Source organism: Mytilus trossulus, chromosome 7 (genome assembly GCF_036588685.1).
Source record: "Mytilus trossulus isolate FHL-02 chromosome 7, PNRI_Mtr1.1.1.hap1, whole genome shotgun sequence".
Classification (NCBI taxonomy): domain Eukaryota; kingdom Metazoa; phylum Mollusca; class Bivalvia; order Mytilida; family Mytilidae; genus Mytilus; species Mytilus trossulus.
Window position 1 is genome coordinate 28,964,672 of NC_086379.1, and position 22,665 is coordinate 28,987,336.

At 33.1% G+C, this 22,665-nt stretch overlaps 1 protein-coding gene across 1 annotated transcript; it reads left to right on the top strand.

The window, feature by feature from the left end:
- Positions 1-569: 569 nt before the first annotated feature.
- On the top strand, positions 570-11,802 carry LOC134726330 (fibroleukin-like). The gene is made up of 5 exons (XM_063590730.1): positions 570-576; positions 1,674-1,804; positions 2,793-2,889; positions 8,539-8,703; positions 11,594-11,802. Exons 1-5 carry the CDS (start codon positions 570-572, stop codon positions 11,800-11,802), a joined length of 609 nt encoding a protein of 202 aa, XP_063446800.1.
- Positions 11,803-22,665: the final 10,863 nt, after the last annotated feature.

The window sequence follows — 22,665 nt, forward strand, 5'->3', positions numbered from 1 at the left end:
CGAATATACTCTTAATACAGATTTTTATATTTTGTTCAATGAAAGATATGATTCTAAAGTTATTGGACAATGCTAGAACAGAACTAATGATATAAGAAAAATAAAAACTTGTACATTTAAATCTATTTACCGAAATTTAATGTATAGGGAAACCATTCAAATGTGAGGAATAATTTTTTGCATTGGTGACTTTTTCTATATCGCGCAATCACCAGAAAAATAGAGTATGGCGCAATGACTACCTTTTCATTCCAGATTTTTCCTCATCATCAATATTCTGTATGATTGATCTATCAGCGAAAAAAAAATATGAATTTTCACCCACATTGAAGATATTTTTTGTTACAAAAATGAAGAGAAAGGAAATACGGTTCATTTCTGTAGCTTTGAAAATGAAAATATTGAAATAATATATTTTCGAACCGTTTGTGGACGTATAGAGATGACTTATAAAATAAAATGTCAAAGTCAAATGCCATATTTGTTTTTAGATGAGAAAAAGGGTTATAACAATTTGCATAATGACTTGTTCTGGTGTCAAAATTGGACACGCTTTCTGTTTCAATAAAATGGATGGTACTTTTGTTATCGCAATAGTTACGCAATCAGACAATTAAGGTCTATTCGATGTTAAAACACTGAATATCCCAAATCTAATACAAACTTTCAAGAGCTGATTTATTTAAATGCAACAAAAAGTAAACGAATCACATCTCTGAACTTTTTTCTGGTTAGAATATCGATAAATTACTTTTTACCCGATTTGACTTTACCGTATAGGACTATTTTGTAATATAATGAGCAGTCACATGTGGAGCAGGATCTGCTCACCCTTCCGGAGCACCTGAGGGTACTCTTAATTTTTGGTTTGGTCCGTATTGCTTATTCTTTAGTTTTTTATGTTGTGTCTTGTGTATCTTATTTGTCCATCAACCTCAAAAGAAGTAGAAAACTTGGGGTCCTATTTTAACAGGCATTAGAATTGAGGACAGGGGACTCTTGATTTATTTATAAAATATATTTATATATCATATAGATAGATTGTTTTGCTTTTTTGCTTTTTTTGTTTTCATGGTTTTGTTTGTTAAATGTACTTTATGTATGTTGATATTATTTGTCACAAACTTATTTTTCAGAGTTTTTATGACAATAATTATTTGAATTGAATTGAATTTGGACTATTATATGTCTGTTTGTCTTTTTCGTCTTTAGCAATGGGAATGTCAGATTATTTTTCGAGTTTTGACTGCTCTTCTGGGATCTTTCGCCCCTCTTTTACTATCGGCTTAATAGATCGCATATTTATTAAAATGGAAAAACACTAAGGGATTTTTTTTGATCGGTTCGTGTTGCTTAGTCTCCAGTTTTCCTTGTTGTGTCTTGTGTACTTTTATTTATCTGTTTGTCTGGGTTTTTTTGTCATAGCGTTATGAGTTTGAATGTCCCTCTGGTATCTTTCGCCCCTCTTTTAAAGGATTTAGACATCGATAAAAGTCTGGTTCGGGTTGTTGTCTCTTTGATACATTCCCCATTTCCATTCTCAATTTTATTCCTATTATTCGTATTAATTTCAAAAGATTTCCGCTATATTTAGCATTGCTGAGATATGTAATATTTAAAAAAAAAGGGGGCGTGTCATTTTTAAATATCATTAATTCTAAAATATATTACAGATGTTATTCCCAATAGGGACTGCAGTGACTTGCCATTAGGGAGTAAGAGCGGTGTGAATAGAATTCACCCTGCGGAAGGCAATAATATATCAGTGTTCTGCGACATGGAGACGGATAATGGAGGCTGGACAGTGAGTCATTCATTGATTGTTTACAAACTTTGTTTTTAATTGTATTTATATAAACTGATCATAGATAGCAGGATTGAAATTTTATATTTGCGCCAGACGCGCGTTATGACTACAAAAGACTGATCACGGAATAAAAAAAATGTACAGAATACCAATTAAGTACGAAGTTAGAGAGCATTGAGAACCAACAATTCCAAAATATTTTGCCAAATACAGCTAAGATCATCTATTCCTGAGGACAACCTAGATTGATATCAATCTATAAGAAGCAATCAATGTGCATTTGTGGTATTCTGACCACAAATATGAAAGTTTCTTGTTCCAGTCGCGATCGTATATCTAGTTTAAGCAATTCCTTCAGTGTATCTTAGTTACTCTTATCTTTATTATTAAGTGATCGTTTTAAGATATTTGAACAGAGGTTAACTACTGTCGCCTTGATTATTTTATCCTCGAACGTTTTAATCCATACTCATTCAAACTTGCTATGTCCTGCTGCTTTATTTCTCACGCGTTGTACTTAGCCATACAAGCAAACGCTTTTCAGTTCACAAATAGAATATTGTGTACGATGCCAAAATTTCATCACACGTTAACTATTTTTTCAATACAGATAATCATATCGAACTAACCATTTATCATACTGGATGTTCATGAATAAGTAAATAATTATATTGTATTTCCAAATAAAATGAAACATGAATGTGGTATGCATAAAAACGTTACAAGGCATACAATCATATCAACTTGCAATTTTAAATTGATGAAACGTTAAAGTAATGCTTTATATATGTAATTTGATAGGATTGCAAAACCAGTTATAGTTTCCTTAGTTTTCTCAGTCGTCTGCCCTTATGTAAATGGTTAAACTGGTTCAACGCTTTTGTTCTCCAATAAGATGTCTGAAAAAACTTTTTTTCTATAATAACCAAAATTGAGCTCACCCATGAAATTATTTATGCTAACATTTGTTTTCTTGTGTAAACAGGTAATCCAAAGAAGGTTTAATGGAACTACAGGCTTTTACAGATATTGGGAGGACTACAAAAATGGTTTTGGGGAAATTTCCGGAGAACATTGGCTCGGTAGTAGTTTGAAACATGTTTTCAAATAACAAAGAATTTGTTTTAACTACTAGTATACTGACGCCTTTTCAATTGCACCGTTGTCAGAATCATACACATTATTCTAGGAGTTGTGTGTCAACCTTCTAGAGAACGTCTATGTAGTTAAGTGTTTATTTAATGCATATGATTTATCGCAGAAATATTTGGCTAGCTTAAAGTAAAAATGGCACGAGATATAGTTATTTGTTTCCTTGCAGAAAAAAACCTGATTTTTTCAATCTGTATGTTTGCCTGTTTTATAGGTAGACGAAACGCGCGTCTGGCGTATAAAATTATAATCCTGGTACTTTTGATAACTAATTATAGTTCTACATCTGAATGATGAAAGAGCCATATCTCTTGCAGTAAAAGACACGTAGATTTCGAAAAAAGAACAAGCTAATGTCGCTTCAAGGCAGCACTCGCACCCGCAAAGTGGAAATGGATTAATATAAGTTGCAATATAAAATTGAGAATGGAAATGGGGAATTTGTCAAAGAGACAACAACCCGACCAAATAAAAAAACAACAGCAGAAGGTCACCAACAGGTCTTCAATGTAGCGAGAAATTCCCGCACCCGGAGGCGTCCTTCAGCTGGCCCCATAACAAATATATACTAGTTCAGTGATAATGAACGCCATACTAATTTCCAAATTTACACAAGAAACTAAAATTTAAATAATACAAGACTAACAAAGGCCAGAGGCTCCTGACTTGGGACAGGCGCAAAAATGCGGCGGGGTTAAACATGTTTGTGAGATCTCAACCCTCCCCCTATACCTCTAACCAATGTAGAAAAGTATGTTTCCCAATATACTACATGTATAAATAAAGATGTTTAAACTAATCTACATGTAAGATTAACAGAACGCAATCAATGAAGTTATACTTAACGCGAAATTAATATTGCAACTAAGTACACGTAAGATACATTGATGTTTAAAAGGCAATATAATTTTCTCCTCCAAAAAAAAACCCCAATCAGAACAAAACTACATAAGAAGGTGACTTGATTCAACAACGAAACTAAAAGTTTTAAGGGAGTTCGCTCCTCAGTTTCCAAATAATTAACTTTTCAAAGGACTAGTTTATATCAATAGGGGATTAATAAATAAATCAACAGAGCAAAAAAAATAGGCCAATGTGTTGGTTTTCGAGATATTAGCCATTGAAATTTGGCAGGGAAAATATTCTCTCTTGACTTTTCATAGCTTTATCATTGACAAGTAAAAGTTCTCAAAAATTATTAAAAGATAATTAAAAATTAATAAAACATTTACAGATGGCTTATCATGATACATGTAAACGATTTATAAATAGAAAAATGAGGTCAATGGGCAATTTTTTTAAGGCATTCAAATGGATAAAACCAGAGAATTCCGAAAATCTGACAAAAATCCCAAAACATGACAAGCGAACTTCCTCAACAGAAAATCAAAATTATTTTGCTACCTTTCATTGCATCCTTCCTAAAATATATCGGTTCATTAATAGTGGGAGATATTATGGACATAATTGTGCAAATCGTGATACAAGCATGAAATTTGGTATAAAGGTTAACTAAATGATACTTATAAAAAATCCGCTGCTGGCCAGAAAAAATAATCATTTTTTCAAAATGGCCACCACACATTTTGAAAATGGCGTCATAACAAATTAGCCAATATTTGTTAATCCTATGAAAGGTGTGTTATATGTAAAATCAATTGTTAGATTTGATAAAAAGAAAATGACAGTTCATAAATAACGACTAGACAATACATTAATGTAACTTAAGATGACTTCCGGTTTCAAAATGTCGGATAACGAGTCAAAAATTTCGATTTTTTTTTTACTTTCAAGCAATTTTACAAGGGATTTTAATCCTTGAAAGATGTGTTATGTATAATTCAATGTAAGATATGATAAAACGTTAAAAACAGCTCCTTAGTACGACAAAACAACACATAACTGAAGAAAAATAGTGGTTTCCGGTTCCAAATTAGATGCAAATACGTAAAAAATATTCTAATAATTTTCATCAACTTAACAAGTAATAACACAAGCATGAAATACAAGCATGAAATTTGGTATACAGGTGGACTAAACGATAATTAAAAGAAATCAGGTGCTGGCCATGAAAAATTTTCATTTTTTCAAGATGGCCACCGATCATTTTGCAAATGGCGTCATATCCAGTTGTAAATCTTTGAAAACTTGTTATAGGTATATTCCAATGTATGGTTTTATTAAGCGTAAATTACAGTTCCTAAAGAACGGGAAAACTACACATAAATGACAAAAAAGAGTGATTTCCGGTTTCAAAATGGCGGCAAAATTTTTGAAAATATATTTTTTTATAATTTTCATCAACTAAACAAGTGACATCACATTCTTTGTTCAGATTAAATGTCTAGTTTTGTTAGAAAGACAGGTTCGTTATCTTAAAATTATCGGACAGTAGCCAATAACAAAACTCGTACAAGGAAGGACACATTGGTAGCATTTACAGTCACCAACACAACTGGATTTTTCACCTCCTCATTTCAAAAGTTCCAGACAGGAGGATGCAACTTTAACGGTAGCCGAAGAAGTCCTCGATTTTTTTCTTTCATCCAACGCCAGTGTTCATGAATTGGTACATAAATCAGGCTGAGCCAAAACTTATCCTCCTTGATACGCTGCTCTTTGCATGTGCTCCGAAAAAAAACTCTGGTAGGCGGAACTACATTACTATGCCGCTGCTTCCTGGGTAAAAATTTACATCGTGCCTCGTTAACAGCAAATAGTGATGATGTTCTGCTATACATGATGCAAGCAAATGCTTTTTTTATGTCCTTGAATGTGTCTTTATACTACAGCAAAGAAATAAGTACGTCCCTTACATGTTGAAATACTTCCTATGTCATCCAAACTGACCACCTTAGTGTCACATACACTGAATGTACGAATGAAAAGAAGAGTAGCTACACGAGGACCAAACGCATTTGATATATCACGTACAGGAAGTCTTCATTCCTGCCAAAACCTATTCACAGTTTGTTCCACCATATTTTTGGAGTGTTGCAATTCTTAATATTACTACATCTGTGTCGGTGCTAACTTAAATTACCGTCCTATAACAATTTTCATAATCAGGCCAAACATAGACAAACATTCGTATATCTGCTTCTCCATGTTTACAAGAGGTAGCTGGAAAGTATCCTTACTAGTCTCTGCAGAAGCATTTCTGTCGGCAAGACACTTGAAAAATTTCGTTTCTTTGTCATCTTCACAGAGAAAACTACTTCAGAACCCAACTTTTGTCTTCTCACATCTAGCCTTTCAATAATTCATTTAGTAAATCTAACACAATATCTACTCTTGAATACTTATCGATGCAAGATTTATTTAAGGCCGTATATATATATATATATAACACAATTGCAAAACCATCCAATATTGATTCCCTACAAGGTGGCCTGGAATTAACCATTGCTGCTCTATCAACGATAAATGCGTCAGAATTTGGATCTGCAATTTACAAAATGTTTCAAGTTTATCCATTTGCACCGATTTAATACCTTGACACCTAAATACAAAAACGAAGGAGCAGTTTGTCTTTATGGATTAAGAAAAATTCCAAATCAATTTGTCCACTGCGACAAAAAAGAAAATTTTAGAAAAGATATCTAAGAGCTTTAGCTTTGTTTTTTACAAAAACGTTTACATTTTTATTTTATCGACATAATAGGAGTGGTTCTTTTTAATCTGGTTATAAAACAACGGTTCTCCTTCGTTTTGCATTTGCTTCAAACGATCTTCAAATTATTTGCATTTGCTTCAAACGATCTTCAAATTATTTGCCTTTGATCTTTTTAAAGAAACCCTTGTGTGTTCATTACGTTGTTCATCTATTATAGAATGCCTCAAACCACTAGATCTTGCAAATTTATCTGATAATCTACTGACTTCTGGTCTAGCTACCATCAATACGTTTTAATGAGGTCTCCGATTTAACCTATGACAACAAATCGCCCTTTACAATTGCATTATTATGTTTTTGTCTGATTAATTGTGTTATAAGAAAACTATTTTCTAGTCTTACGTACAGTAAAATTATCATTTTCAAAATCAATTGCCACCTGTGGGTGACTTAAGAGAAGGGAAGCCATATCTCGGAGAAGGTCGGTCGCGATCGAGAATATGTTACACGATCAAGACCTAAATGAATACAGTATCATGCTTTATATGGACTGTTTGTACAAAATCTGACTTATGAAAGAAGCATACTACCAAATTCACAAGAAGTTCTTATTTTATAATTGAACACCAGGAATTGAACTGTGGTAGAGATGACTAAATTATTTTCTTACGCCAGTCTATCAAATCATTGAACGTCACAGAGTCATGACATGATTATAATTTCTGTGTTAAGCTTTCTTAAGCCGATATATACCTTTCAAGCTAAAACACATAGAGTTATCTGATGCGCGTGTCTAGTCCTAGGTACATTTGAACATACATACAAGAATATGCCGTTCTAGGTAGCACCATTATGGTTTTAGTGAGGACACATGATACATGTGTCCATCTACCTTCACGTAATATATCACCCAGAATTTTATAACAAGTCACTTCAATGTGAAATCCACCTTACATGACGATAAACTTATCTTCTCTGTATAAAATCAGGCAATTCTCTCGTTATGCCTATAAATAGTTTGCGCATGCGCAAAATTGTTAAATCATGTGTGTCATAACCTTGAAAATTGTTATCAAACCAAATCATAATATCATTGAAAATCCCAAATCACTTATTTTATAGTAAATAGTTAAAATATTTTTTGATGAATTTTGTTACATTTTCGCGCATGCGCAAACCCTGTATGTGTCAAATACTCATGTCTAGTGAATTATTCACATGTAAAGAAGGTAGCTACCAAATTTGACAGCTGTTTTTCACTAAAAGAAGGTAAACAAAAAGTTTTCCAGAAAAAATCAGTATTTACAAACTGAAAAAAACGCCATTTTAGAAAACGGCGGTGGCCATCTTGAAAAAATGATTTTTTTTAATGGCCAGCAGTTGTTTCTTTAAAAGTATATAATAATGATGCTTTGTGGTAATTTTCATGCTTGTATCATCATTTGCACAATTCCCTCGATTTTGCCTGCTAATATCTTCCACTATAAGGGAGACAACAAAAACATGTAAATGAAAGGCAGACAACTTGAACACAATTGTTAAAAGACACAACGATGAACAGCACTTCACAAACCAAACAAAGTGCAATATTTCAACTGAGCTACACTACCCCAACAAAAATCCATTGAGATGCTTAGGAACTCCGTTCCTTTACATCATTGACATTTTGATCAAATAAATGATTTTAACTTATATTCAAGGATGGTTATTAACTTACCGGTATTATGTGTAATGTTTTGAACTGAGTGTCACTGATAAGTCTTACATTTGTATGTAGACGGAACGCGCGTCTGGCGTATCAAATTATAAGCCTAGTACCTATGATAACTACTATCGAAAAAATGTAACGCACCAGCTTAAATATAATGGATTCATAGGTGGGAAATAAAATAATGGCTTTATTTTCTTTGTTTTTCAGGAAATGATAATATTTTTTTTTTACCTTATTTTCATTATTTTTCAGGTAATGATAACATTTACCTTATTGTTAAGCATAAAGCCTACACAGTAAGGTTCGACTTTGAAGCTTTCACAGGAGAAACAGCATATGCAATCTATGACACATTTAATGTTTTGGACGAGACGACAAATTATACACTGCACATTTCTGACTATTCTGGAACTGCAGGTACATTGATTTGTTTGAGTTTAAACATACTTATTTATAGTGGATTGGGGAACAAATTATTGTATCTCTTATAAATCCCTTTCCACTTTTCCAACATTTTCCAAATAATTCCAACTTTTTTGGCACAATCAAAAACATAAAAGGTAAGAATTTTATAAATGCAATTATTTTTAGCCTTCAAAGAAAATGATAGGGCTAAATTGTGTCTTAAAGTTGAGAGCAAAATTCAAAATCTCAAAGTCTAACCGAAAATAGTGGCTTTAGCATTATGACGTCGATGTAAGGCGTGAAAGAAAAGTAATATTATAGCCTTTCAAGACGTCATAACTATTAGGTCTAGTTCGAGTGCCGCCTTGTAGCGACATTATCATGTTCTGTTTTGAAATCTACAAGATTGTTTATAACGTGCAAGAGATATGGCGCTCTCTTAACACGGGTCAGCCATTTATCGCCCCGGGCTCCTTCTGACAGATTATCATGGTTACTTTAAAAGACCTTGCTTGCAAATGGTGTCAAGGGAGAGCCGAAAATTAAGTCCCTGAAATTTTCTCCCGGGAGCAGCGATCGAACCATTTAAGGTACTAGTAGTATAGTCCAGCAGCTAGGTCCAATATTTTGGGACAATTGATCAATTTATGGTAAAAGCATGAAACTTTGCACAGTGTTAGTTATGATGCTTATAAACATTTTTGGATATGGAGCCATAAAAAAAAAATCCGCAATGGCCGCCAACAGTCATGAAGCAGAGTCCAAAAATATTGTATAATTTATCATTTGAAAATAAAAGCACCAAACTTTGCATATCGCTAGTTATGATAATTATTAATCTTTTCTGATCATGGAACAATAAAAAAAAAGTTCCATAATGGCGCAAATTTCAAAATGGCCGCCAACAATCATGAGGCAGAGTTCAAAAATATGGTATAATTTATCATTTGAAAATAAAAGCACAATACTTTGCATATTGCTAGTTATGATGCTTATTAATCTTTAATTAATATGGAACAATCAAAAATAATTCCATAATGGCCGACTAATTCAAAATGGCCGCCAACAGTCATGAGTCAGAGTCCAAAAAAAATTGGTATAACTGATCATTTGAAAATAAAAGCACAAAACTTTGCATATTGCTAGTGATGATGCTAATTAATCTTTTCTGAAAATGGAAAAATCAAAAATAATTCCTTAATGGCCGACATTCAAAATGGCCGCCAAAATCTTATTATTAGAAACTATGTTGTGTATATCTAGAAAGCTTTTAACAATCTACAAATATTTGTGCTTTGCAAAACTTTCAGGATTTCAGGTCATCATATCTTGAATTAAAAACTTTTGTTTGTCTTTTTAACTTTTTCGATTCAAGCGTCACTGATACGTTATTTGTAGACGAAACACGCGTCTGGCATACAGAAGTTATCCACAAGGAATATATGAACCAATTTACGATCATAGATCTTATAACATTGCTACTGAAAAGACGTTCAGGGTATCAAGTGTAGAATATGACAAACCGACTAAATCAAATAATATTGATTGGGAAAATTGCATCCTATGCCAGGAAATTATAGATGAAAAACTTATATGCCCATTTGATTCTAAACGTCTCAATGTTGGTGCTGGTTATCAATCATTTGCTGACAATATTCATAAGTTCATGAATTACGATTGATACCCGTGCAAACTATGATGAGGGATCTGAAATAGCACAGTCTTTCATTGATCACAAGGCATGTTGATTCAAATCTTGCAACTTAAAACTGAACAGGAAAAAGTTGAATAGAGCAGTAAAAAGGAACCTCACATGAATGAATAGATGATAAAGCAACCACATCTCACAAGAAAACTAAACATAGCTGTTTTCGTTCAGTCCACCAGTAACCCGTCTGTGTGTTTTTTTCTGAAATGAAAATGGCCAATAAACCCTTCATGGGTCCTCAATGTTTGGACAAGATACACGTGTGAAAGAATGTGCAGTAAAATTAAATGACATGTTGTTACTTGCAAAGTTGAGTGCTGGTGATCTAATTGCACAGGAATCAAAGTACCACTCTAAATGTCTAGTTTCCTTATATAATCGTGCATCTCGAATTGAAATGAAAAATGATTATGTCGAATCGAAGATGGCAAGGCAAATCCATGGTATTGTATTCCAGAACTAGTCTCTTATATAAATGAATCAAGGTCATGCGATTAGACCATAAGTGTTTACAAGTTGTCAGATCTATGTAAACTTTATACGGAAAAATAGCATGTCTAGGTGCAGATGTTTCATCTCAAATTGATGACATTGGTCCTGCATTGAAGAGAGTCTGTTTAGAAGACTTTTATAATGAGTTTGTCAACATATCAAAAGCAGCTGCGTTTGTTCGTAAAGATATTTTCGCATCAAATTAATAATTTAAACGAACCTTCCCAAAGGGATGTCAGGAAGCTTCTGTACCCCAGTCATTGCTATTTTTTGTCATAATTATTCAGTTTAAACCCAACATTTAGGATTGTTCATATTCTCAGTCGACATTAACAATAGCACAGCTTTTGATGTATAGTTGTACAAAGAAACTATCCAACCGTCACATGAAAGATCATGAACCTCCAGTTTGTGCTTATTTGGGAATCATGATCCACTGGAAGACTAGAAAACGTGATCTAGTAGATACTTTCTTCGAACTTGGACTGTCTGTATCCTACGATCGAGTGTTAGAAATTTCTACTTTCATGGCCAATGATACGTGTCGTCTTTATGTCCAATAAGGTATTGTTAGCCCTACCAATCTACTACAACATGTGTTTATTTCATCTGCTGTAGACAACATTGATCACAATCCAAGCAGTATCTCGTTAAAAAAATCATTCCATGGCACAGGTATATCTTTATTCCAACATTTTTCAGAGGATGTTCAAGGCATTGTTCAAACATTTGACCAATCTGAACCTATGTTGAAATTCCAGCCAAATAGAGTGTCTCTTTTATTAGAGAGTTATTCAAATCTTCCACCAGCTGTACTAAGATTCAGCGAACGAGATATCCCATTAGTTGAAGGAGAACTTTCAATTGATATGTCCTCATTCCCAGCTGCACTTAAAGGGAAATTCAAATGACTGAACAGCTGTGGATAGGTTTTGGCACTGGATAGAGCTTCCGATATATTTCAATTCATGGATTGTACCTTGCTCTAGGACCATTGAAATTGAAAGTCTTTCCACTGTTCCATTTACTTACCGGTTGTGACACAGTCTCAGCCTTTTCTTGGAAAGGTAATAAATCAGCTAGGGACACATGGTCCGTATATGAGTAGTTATCAGAAGCATTTCTGCAGGTTATTGAGAATCCAAATGAAGTGGAAATTTTTAAAGTGTTAAAAGTAATAGAACGATATGTTGTGCTTTGTATGATTTGTCTAGTACAGTTAATATGGTGAATGAGTTAAGAAAATAGTTATTCATGCAGAAGACAAGAACAATTGACAATATTCCTCCAACACGAGATGCACTCCTTCATTGAACATACGAAACGTGCAGCTAACAAAGGTAGTGTTATTTGGGGCAATTGTTTAGTTGCAAATCCAAGTATGCAATCACCAGATTTATTTGGTTGGCAAAAACGTGATGGTACTTGGGTACCATTCTGGTCTGTGCTTGCTGAAGCTTCAATGTCATGTCAAGAGCTCATCCACTGTGGCTGTAGGAAAGGATGTCGAGGATCATGTAAGTTCTTAAAAGCAGCATTAAAATACACAGCATTATGCAACTGCTCATCGGACTGTGAAAAAAAAACTGATTGAGGCTGTGCTTTCTTTTGATTGTTCCTGCATTTGTATCATACAAATGTATGTTAATTATAATTTTAATCTGTTGATATGTTAAATAGTTACTTGTGAGGGTTTTTTTATTTCTTATCTCATTTCTAAAAAAAAAATAAAGAAGTACTCTTTGTATGATTCAATACTGCATATGTTGTTGTTTTCATTTCAGGAAAATTGTAAAATTTTCTAAGGTCATTACCTGTAACTGGGAAAAATAAAAACTCGTCAAAGACGCCATTTTGAGTTGTATCAGCCATTTTTATTTCAGATTTAATGTCACATGTTAATACATTAAATAATTATATGTTTGTATATATACGTGCTTGTATTGAAATAAATGAACCATTATTTTTTTTAATCATTTTTATACCATATTTAAAAACAAACGTCAAATTTTGACATGTTAAACGGCGCCATTTTGAATATTGCCGCCATTTTGAAAATATTATCTATGCACCCAGGTATTACTAATACATTGTAGGCCTTTGTCGATATCAAATGATCAGTTTCACGGATTTGGTAACTTTCTATCACACAATGATGGTGTATACATACGAATACTGTCAAACTTAGACATTTTGACGCGCCATTTTGAATTTGGACGCCATTTTGATAGTTTCTGTATTATAAGGTTTAAAAACATAATAATTGACATATCTTAATTGTATTTTCTTGAGTTTGTGACATCTTCTGAACTCATTAAAATTGGAAGACTTCATTAATTGAATTATGTTATACTTATGTCAGCAATTTTGAATTTGGCGGCCATATTGGATTTTTTTTTTGTGGCTCCATATCTGAGTTTTGTCTATACCCCTTAATCTTTCACTATGCCAAGTTTCATTCTTTTACCATAAAGTGATCAATTATTTTGATATCCGCTGGACTAGTACGGTTATATCCTACCACTTTGAACTTAAATGACTGCGTATTTCCTTAGCCGTATTTGGCACAACTTTTTGAATATTTTGGATCCTCAATGCTCTTCAACTTTGAACTTGTTTGGCTTTATAAATATTTTGATATGAGCGTCACTGATGAGTCTTATGTAGACGAAACGCGCGTCTGGCGTACTAAATTATAATCCTGGTACCTTTGATAACTATCTACACCACTGGGTCGATGCCACTGCTGGTGGACGTTTCGTCCCCGAGGGTATCACCAGCCCAGTAGTCAACACTTCGGTGTTGACATGAATATCAATAATGTGGTCATTTTTATAAATTTCTTGTATACAAAACTTTGAATTTTTCGAAAAACTAAGGACTTTCTTATCCCAGGCATAGATTTCCTTAGCCGTATTTGGCCCAACTTTTTGAATATTTTGGATCCTCAATGCTCTTCAACTTTGAACTTGTTTGGCTTTATAAATATTTTGATATGAGCGTCACTGATGAGTCTTATGTAGACGAAACGCGCGTCTGGCGTACTAAATTATAATCCTGGTACCTTTGATAACTATTTACACCACTGGGTCGATGCCACTGCTGGTGGACGTTTCGTCCCCGAGGGTATCACCAGCCCAGTAGTCAACACTTCGGTGTTGACATGAATATCAATAATGTGGTCATTTTTATAAATTTCTTGTATACAAAACTTTGAATTTTTCGAAAAACTAAGGACTTTCTTATCCCAGGCATAGATTTCCTTAGCCGTATTTGGCACAACTTTTTGAATATTTTGGATCCTCAATGCTCTTCAACTTTGAACTTGTTTGGCTTTATAAATATTTTGATATGAGCGTCACTGATGAGTCTTATGTAGACGAAACGCGCGTCTGGCGTACTAAATTATAATCCTGGTACCTTTGATAACTATTATCGTGCCAGATCTTAACTCAATTTCAAAAATTCTTAACCTACAAAGCGTTTGGTTGTTTTAGTAATAAATAACAATTAGTTACTCCATTGTATTGTTATTACCTTTTTCTTATCTGAAATAACTGGTGATTAATTCAACTTATTTTTTGTTTGTTTTATTTTTAGCTTTTTGGGAAAATAATATCATTCTCTTGGCCTCTTTGCCTCCATATCAAATACTGGTATCCAGTTTGCCGATATTAGGTCATCTAATGCAGTAAAATATGCACAGTTAATGTTAATAAAAATGAAACTTTCATAGCCGACTTTTTCTCAGTGTTTAAGTAACTGTTGTTGGTGGTGTTTTTTTCTAATCAATTTTAGCTTTTTTTAAATTTAAAATGGAAATAGTGTTAATTATATATTAAATCCTATGTTCTGAACAGGTGACTCAATGAAAGATGTTGATGGGACCATAACTAATGGTTTAATGTTCTCTACACGTGACAGAGACAACGATATGGCAAGCAATCAAAGTTGTGGCATCTACAAAAGAAGTGGGTGGTGGCATGCACATTGTACCTGGGCAAATATCAACGGCATTTACAATACTAATGGGGATCGAAGTGTTCATTGGAAGTCTTGGTTAGGAATGAAAAGACTCAGAAAAACAAAAATGATGATAAAACAGAAAACATAAAAGGGAATTTGCGTTGAAAGCTTCACATTTCCATTTTTAAATTATATTAAACGAATAACTTTTTTTAAGAATTTTAATGCTTTAACTAGCTAGGTTGATTGGAATTAAAAAAACCAAAATCAAGATAAAAGCAGTCGATTATTACTTGCCGTCAACATTAATAAAATTCCTAAACACATGTCTTAATTTGAGCCTTAACCATTTTTGATCCCAAGTATCGGTTAATTTTTGGATATATATTCCTTGGTTTATACCCACCATAGCTTGTTTATGTTTCATCGCAGTAACACTATTATGAAAATGAAATTATTGGTGATAAATTGATTGATTGTTGGTTGCTTTATGCCGTTAATGATAGAAAACTTACGATTGTTCACTTTTAATGTGCTTTCGTAAACATGTGCCTTTTTGTATCGGACCGTTCCAAACTAATGCAAAATATGTGGTGTCACCTGTTGGTTTTTCATGAACTTGTAATGTATAACAAAAATGCCAAGGAAAATTCAAAAAAAGGGAGTCTATAAAAACTAACAACATCAAACGCTATCAATCAAAGAAACCAATGAAACACTACTGCCATATTGACCTGGCACAGAAATTTTCTGAAGAAAATGTTGAGTTAATATTCATCTTTCAAGGCATTTTAAACCTGTAAAGGAATGATCCCATATAAAAGTGAACTATAAAAAGTATTACAGTTTTGGGAGAAATATGAAACTATTGTATGCGGTTCAGGTTACATACATTTTCTTACTATATTTCTTTGCATAAAGATGTTGTTTTTAAAGGTTGAGATTTTTTCATCCATTCCTCTAGCTCAAGTTATTTCCTAAAGATTCATTTGTTTTACATTGTTTTCATAAAGGGGCCTTTAATAGTTTGCAGTACAAGTTTTGCCCATTGGTGAAATCGTTACGGTAGCATAAAGATGTTGACATAATTGAGTAGATGTGATCTTAATGCAATGAAGACAACTGCCATAAAAGAATTGAGCAAAACACTTTGCATATTAAACTACTTCTAATATAAATCAAAAATATATTGTAATTTTCTAAATTTTATGATGACATGAACAAGGCTCAAAGTTAACTCAGCTCATTCGAATCCTTCCTGTGGATGTTGAAATTAAATTTAGAATTCTAAGCGTCCAATGTATGCGAATAAGGGATTAAAATTAAGAAGTCTGATAAGAAATTAATTTCTTTGTAGAAAATCTTTGCTGAATTCAATCATGACAATGTTTCCTTCTAATACCAATTAAAACATTGACAAACGAACCGTGAAAAAGTGGTTAAGGTCAGACTAATCCTGCAAGATTGATATGCACACCGTGTAATTATTCCATAAATAAAATATATTTGAAATAGAGTATTGGTTGTAACTGATTCATCTACAATTGTTGACAAAGGAGGATAACTCTAATTTTAAAGAATACTTTAGCAATGACATCATTGGTAATCTTAGAACTGATATTAGATTCCTGAACCTTATACAATTCTCATATATGTTATGATGGTATGATACTAAACCCCTAACGGGAAGGATTGTGCCTGATGTTCATATGATGAAATCATAATCTTTCAGTCAGTTTTATTGAAGTCTGGAGCTGGCATGTCAGTTAACTGCTACTAGCCTAGTAGTCTGTTGTTATTTATGTATTATTGTCATTTTGTTTATTTTCTTTGGTTACATCTTCTGACATCAAACTCAGACTTCTCTTGAACTGAATTTTAATGTGCGTATTGTTATGCGTTTACTTTTCTACATTGGCTAGAGGTATAAGGGGAGGGTTGAGATCTCACAAACATGTTTAACCCCGCTGCATTTTTGCGCCTGTCCCAAGTCAGGAGCCTCTGGCCTTTGTTAGTCTTGTATTATTTTAATTTTGGTTTCTTGTGTACAATTTGGAAATTAGTATGGCGTTCATTATCACTGAACTAGTACCGTATAGCGGGTTATTTTCGCGGGTGTAAAATTTCGCGATTTTCATTGAACAAGGTATACGAAATATTTTGGCGGTTAATATTTTGGCGGATTAAAAACTTGTATTCATACCTTTGTATGTACACCTTTAATTTGGCGGAACTTATTTTGGCGATTTTGTTCTATCCGCGAAAATAAGCGAAAATTTGCACCCCGCGAAAATAACCCGCTATACGGTATATATTTGTTTAGGGGCCAGCTGAAGGAAGCCTCCGGGTGTGGGAATTTCTTGCTACATTGAAGACCTGTTGGTGACCTTCTGCTGTTGTTTTTTTTCTTTGGTCGGGTTGTTGTCTCTTTGACACATTCCCCATTTTCATTCTCAATTTTATGTAATTTTCTTGACAGGTATAAAAATCATTTTGTAACTTGAATATCTGAGCATATTTCATTGATGAAATTCTTGAAATATTCCTGGATAGGTGGCTAAGAATGTGATGATTACACTGTAATTTGTGTATCTCACAGCTTGAACTCAAGGTGCTTGGAAGCACTGAACGGTAAAGAATTAGATTGCTTCAATTTATCAGTGGTAAGTAAAATGAAATATTGATTGGTTGTAGTTGATTTAACAGCAATTCTAGACATTGATTACTCCATTTTTTAAGGATGACTTTAAAGATGACATCATTTATATTTAAAGAACAACTATTAGATTCCTACACCTAACAAAAGTTTATAATTTATAAGTGTAAGATAATTTTGTGCCTTAAATATCTGTGCATATATTACATCGATAAATTTCTGGAAATGTTCATGTATTGAATGTATTGAATGTTATGATTCAAAAAGCCTTGGAAAATTTAGATATATCAAGTCAGTCCCATTAGGTTTTGATTGCATTTCGTGCAATCTTAACTAATAAACACAGGCACTTGTCTCAGAAAAAAATCGTTTCACATATATGTTAGGGGGGATTCTGGGAAAAGATTTAGATATGAAGTCAGTACCATAGGGTTTTGATTGCATCCCAAAAACTACTTTCTTATGCATTTGTTTGAAAGTGAAAATAAGGTCAGAGACAATGGAAATATGTTATTCTAACTTTCTAAATATTTAGCTTGATGCAAAATGTGTATGTCATCATTCATGTCTAACATTTTGTGACTATTTGCCTTTCACATTAACAGAACAAATAAACTGTACATGTTGAATTTGGAGGTTTGGTCTTTCAACAGACTATTGGAATCCCAATGGGTACCAATTGCGCTCCTCTACTTGAAGATTTGTTTTTGTATTTCTATGAAGCAGAATTTATCAAAGGGCTTGTACAGAAAGGAGAAAGAAAATAAGCCCAGTCTTTTAATTTCACCTTTCGGTATATTGATGATGTACTGTCTCTTAATAATAATCAGTCACGGTGACCACTAACATTTAAAATATATCCAAATGAACTTGAAATTAAAGATACTACCGACACAGATAAATCTGCTTCATATTTAGACCTTTTCTTCTCGAAATGACTACTGATGGTAGGTTAAATACCAAAATTTATGACAAACATGATGATTTTAATTTTCCTATAGTCAACTTTCCATTTCTCGGTGTAACAAGATCTCAGCGGCACCAGCATATGGAGTATATGTGTCTCAATTCATACATTACTCTAGAGCTAGCTCACAGTACGTTGATTTTGTTGAACGAGGAATACTGCTTTCTCAAAATTTGCTAAGACAGAGCTATGAATCAATCAAATTAAGGTTATCACTCAAGAAATTGTATGATCGCCATCATGAGCTGATTGGCCATTATGACCAAAAGTGTGTCAGAAATCATATCTGATATTCTTCCTCAGTCATAATAACCCTCCATCATTACCGAAATGAATAAAGAAATAACACGACGGGTGTCGTATGCAGTGCAGGAAATGCTTACCCTTCCAGAGCACGTGATTTTACTCCCGTTTTTTTGTGGAGGTCGTGTTGTTTCTCATTTATTATTTATAACTGTTGATGTAAATGTCCATTGGTTTTTTTTTAATTTTTTTTTACTCCTTGGCTTTGATTGTTATTGTCTTTGACACAGAGATATTTCTTTCTTGTCCACATAAATTTTGCTTATATTTCAAAGTCGCTGAACCATGAACAGGGCCTAGAAATCGAAGACAAACTGAAATGTACTGATAGTAATGCAACTTTAGACACAATATTATTGATCTGTCTGTCACAAACGGTTTTTATCAAACTGACTTGGGTAGATGATTGACAACTTAACGTTGAAAATTTCTTTAATATTAATCCAAAGATCCAAAGCCACTGGACCATAACCTATGAGGCATGGCCTCAAAATAGTTGTCAAACTGGAGTACAATGTAGATTACTCAACATTGAAAATTGCGTAATAATTCGGTCACTAGACCATGTCCTAGGAGATAGGGCCTCAAAATAGACGCCAAACTTATAGTAATATATCAAATATCATTTATCTACATCATCTATCACAAGTATGTCCTATCAATCATCAATGTAAATTAAGCAAAACACTTGTTGGCATCATCCCTGTCGCTTGAAAAGCAATCATTAGCATGATTAGGTCTTACTTGATGCAGGCGAAACAAAAACTAGAGGCTCTAAAGAGCCTGTGTCGCTCACCTTGGTCTATGTGAATATGAAACTAAGGACGCAGATGGATTCATGACAACATTGTGTTTTGGTGATGGTGATGTGTTTGTAAATCTTAATTTACTAAACATTCTAGCTGCTTACAATTATCTCTATCTATAATTAACATGGCCCAGTAGTTTCAGAGGAGAAGATTTTTGTAATAGATTTCTAAGATTTACGAAAAAATTGTTAAAACTTGACTTTAAGAGCAATAACTCCTAAAGGGGTCAATTGACAATTTCGGTCATGTTGACTTATTTATAAATCTTATTTTGCCAACATTTATTGTATTTTAAAGTTTATTTCTATCTATAATAATATTCAAGATAATAACCAAAAGCAGCAAAATTTCCTTAAAATTACCAGTTCAGGGGCAGCAACCCAACAACGAGTTGTCAGAATCATCTGAAAATTTCTGGGCAGATAGATCTTAACCAGATAAACAATTTTACCCCTTGTCAGATTTGCTCTAAATGCTTTGGTTTTTGAGTTATAAGCCAAAAACTGCATTTTACCCCTTTGTTCTATTTTTAGCCGTAGCAGCCATCTTGGTTGGTTTGCCCGGTCACAAAACATAATTTTTGAACTAGATAGCCTAATCATGATTCTGGTTATGTTTGGTAAAATTTGGCCCAGTAGTTTCAGAGGAGAAGATTTTTGTAAAAGTTAACTAAGATTTACGAAAAATGGTTAAAAATTGACTAAAATTTGTAAGGGTTCCGCGGAACCCAGTGTCTCGCCTATTTTTGCTGTAAATCGCAAACTCAACAACAATGAGGAAAAAAATCAAAAATATTCCTCTTGTTACTATTTTATGATTGTAAGAAAATCTAAGTCCATTTAAAAGTAAATTACAGAAAAAACGGAGTAATCTTTTTACAAAATTTACTTCTGGATACAATCTAATGATCATAAATAAGCTTCTGTCCAAGTTTGGTACAAACCCAGGACAGTTTAAGAAAGTTATTAAGATTTTAAAAACTTTAACCACAGAGTGGATGTAATGGTTACCCGCAGAAAAAATGGATTTATTTATTTACAAAATTTACTTCTGGATACTATCTTATGACCACAAACAAGCTTCTGTCCAAGTTTGGTACAAACCCACGATAGTTTAAGAAAGTTATTAAAATTCTAAAAACTTTAACCACAGAGTGAATGTTTTGTTTCCCCGCAGAAAAAACTAAGTCCATTTATAGTAAAATATGGAAAAAATGGAATTTCATTTTTACAAAATTTACTTCTGGATACTATCTAATGATCACAAACAAGCTTCTGTCCAAGTTTGGTACAAACCCACGATAGTTTAAGAAAGTTATTAAAATTCTAAAAACTTTAACCACAGAGTGAATGTTTTGTTTCCCCGCAGAAAAAACTAAGTCCATTTATAGTAAAATATGGAAAAAATGGAATTTTATTTTTACAAAATTTACTTCTGGATACTATCTTATGATCATAATCAAGCTTCTGTCAAAGTTTGGTAGAAATCCAGTATAGTTTAAGAAAGTTATTAAAATTTCAAAAACTTTAACCACAGAGTGAATATTTGTTGACGCCGCCGCCGACGCCGACGACGACGGAATGTAGGATCGCTTAGTCTCGCTTTTTCGACTAAAGTCGAAGGCTCGACAATAAAGGGCAATAACTCCTAAAGGGGTCAACTGACCATTTTGGTCCTGTTGACTTATTTGTAAATCTTACTTCGCTGAACATTTTTGCTGTTTACAGTTTATCTCTATCCATAATAATATTCAAGATAATATCCAACCAGATGCTCCGCAGGGCGTAGCTTTATACGACCGCAGAGGTTGAACCCTGAAAGGTTGGGGCAAGTATGGACACAACATTCAAGCTGGATTCCGCTCTAAATTTGGATTGTGATTAAATAGTTGACACAGCATAGGTTTCTGACACAGAATGAATGTATTCAAATGAACTTAAAATTTTTGTTTTCTCTTAGAGCAATTCACTATGCTGTTGAATATTAATCCTCTCAAAAAAATGTTTGAAGACATTTTCTTTTTATTTATGAAATTTCAAATGAGAAAAATTGAACCCAATTTTTTAATCACATCCCCCTTTCCCTTATTCCAAAACTAATTTCAATTAAAATATTCTAATGGAGTTTGCAACAATTACTACTCATTTAAATACATCATAAAATATTAAGATTTTAAAAAAACTGCTTGTTATCACTGAATGGTAAAGATTATTTAAATTTATCAGTTGGTAGTAAAAAGTGAATATACATTGTATATTGTATATAACAAAGATTTAAGTTGATTCTGGACAAAGAAAGATAACTCCAATTAAAATAAATTCTTGCAGATATTTCTTGCTTACTATACTAGACAAAGAAAGATAACTCTTAATTAAAAAAAAAATTGCTATTTCACAATATTGTGAAATTAGATATTTCTTGCCATTGCACAATACTGTGCAATTGAAAAGACTTGCTATTGCACAATACTTAATATAATAATTTTAGATCCTGATTTGGACCAACTTGAAAACTGGGCCCATAATCAAAAATCTAAGTACATGTTTAGATTCAGCATATCAAAGAAGCCCAAGAATTTAATTTTTGTTAAAATCAAACTTAGTTTAATTTTGGACCCTTTGCACTTTAATTTAAACCAATTTTAAAACTGGACCAAAAATTAAGAATCTACATAAACAGTTAGATTTGGCATATCAAAGAACCCCAATTATTCAATTTTTGATGAAATCAAACAATGTTTAATTTTGGACCTCGATTTGGGCCAACTTGAAAACTGGGCCAATAATAAAAAATCTAAGTACATATTTAGATTCAGCATATCAAAGAACCCCAAGGTTTCAATTTTTGTTAAAATCAAACTAAGTTTAATTTTGGACCCTTTGGACCTTAATGTAGACCAATTTGAAAACGGGACCAAAAATTAAGAATCTACATACACAGTTAGATTCGGCATATTAAAGAACCCCAATTATTCAAATTTGATGAAATCAAACAAAGTTTAATTTTGGACCCTTTGGGCCCCTTTTTCCTTAACTGTTGGGACCAAAACTCCCAAAATCAATACCAACCTTCC

Coding starts and splice junctions, on each gene's coding strand:
- LOC134726330 (XM_063590730.1), top strand. Junction 1,805..2,792: donor CGGATAATGGAGGCTGGACA/GTGAGTCATTCA, acceptor TTGTGTAAACAG/GTAATCCAAAGAAGGTTTAA. Junction 8,704..11,593: donor TGACTATTCTGGAACTGCAG/GTACATTGATTT, acceptor AACATTTTTCAG/AGGATGTTCAAGGCATTGTT.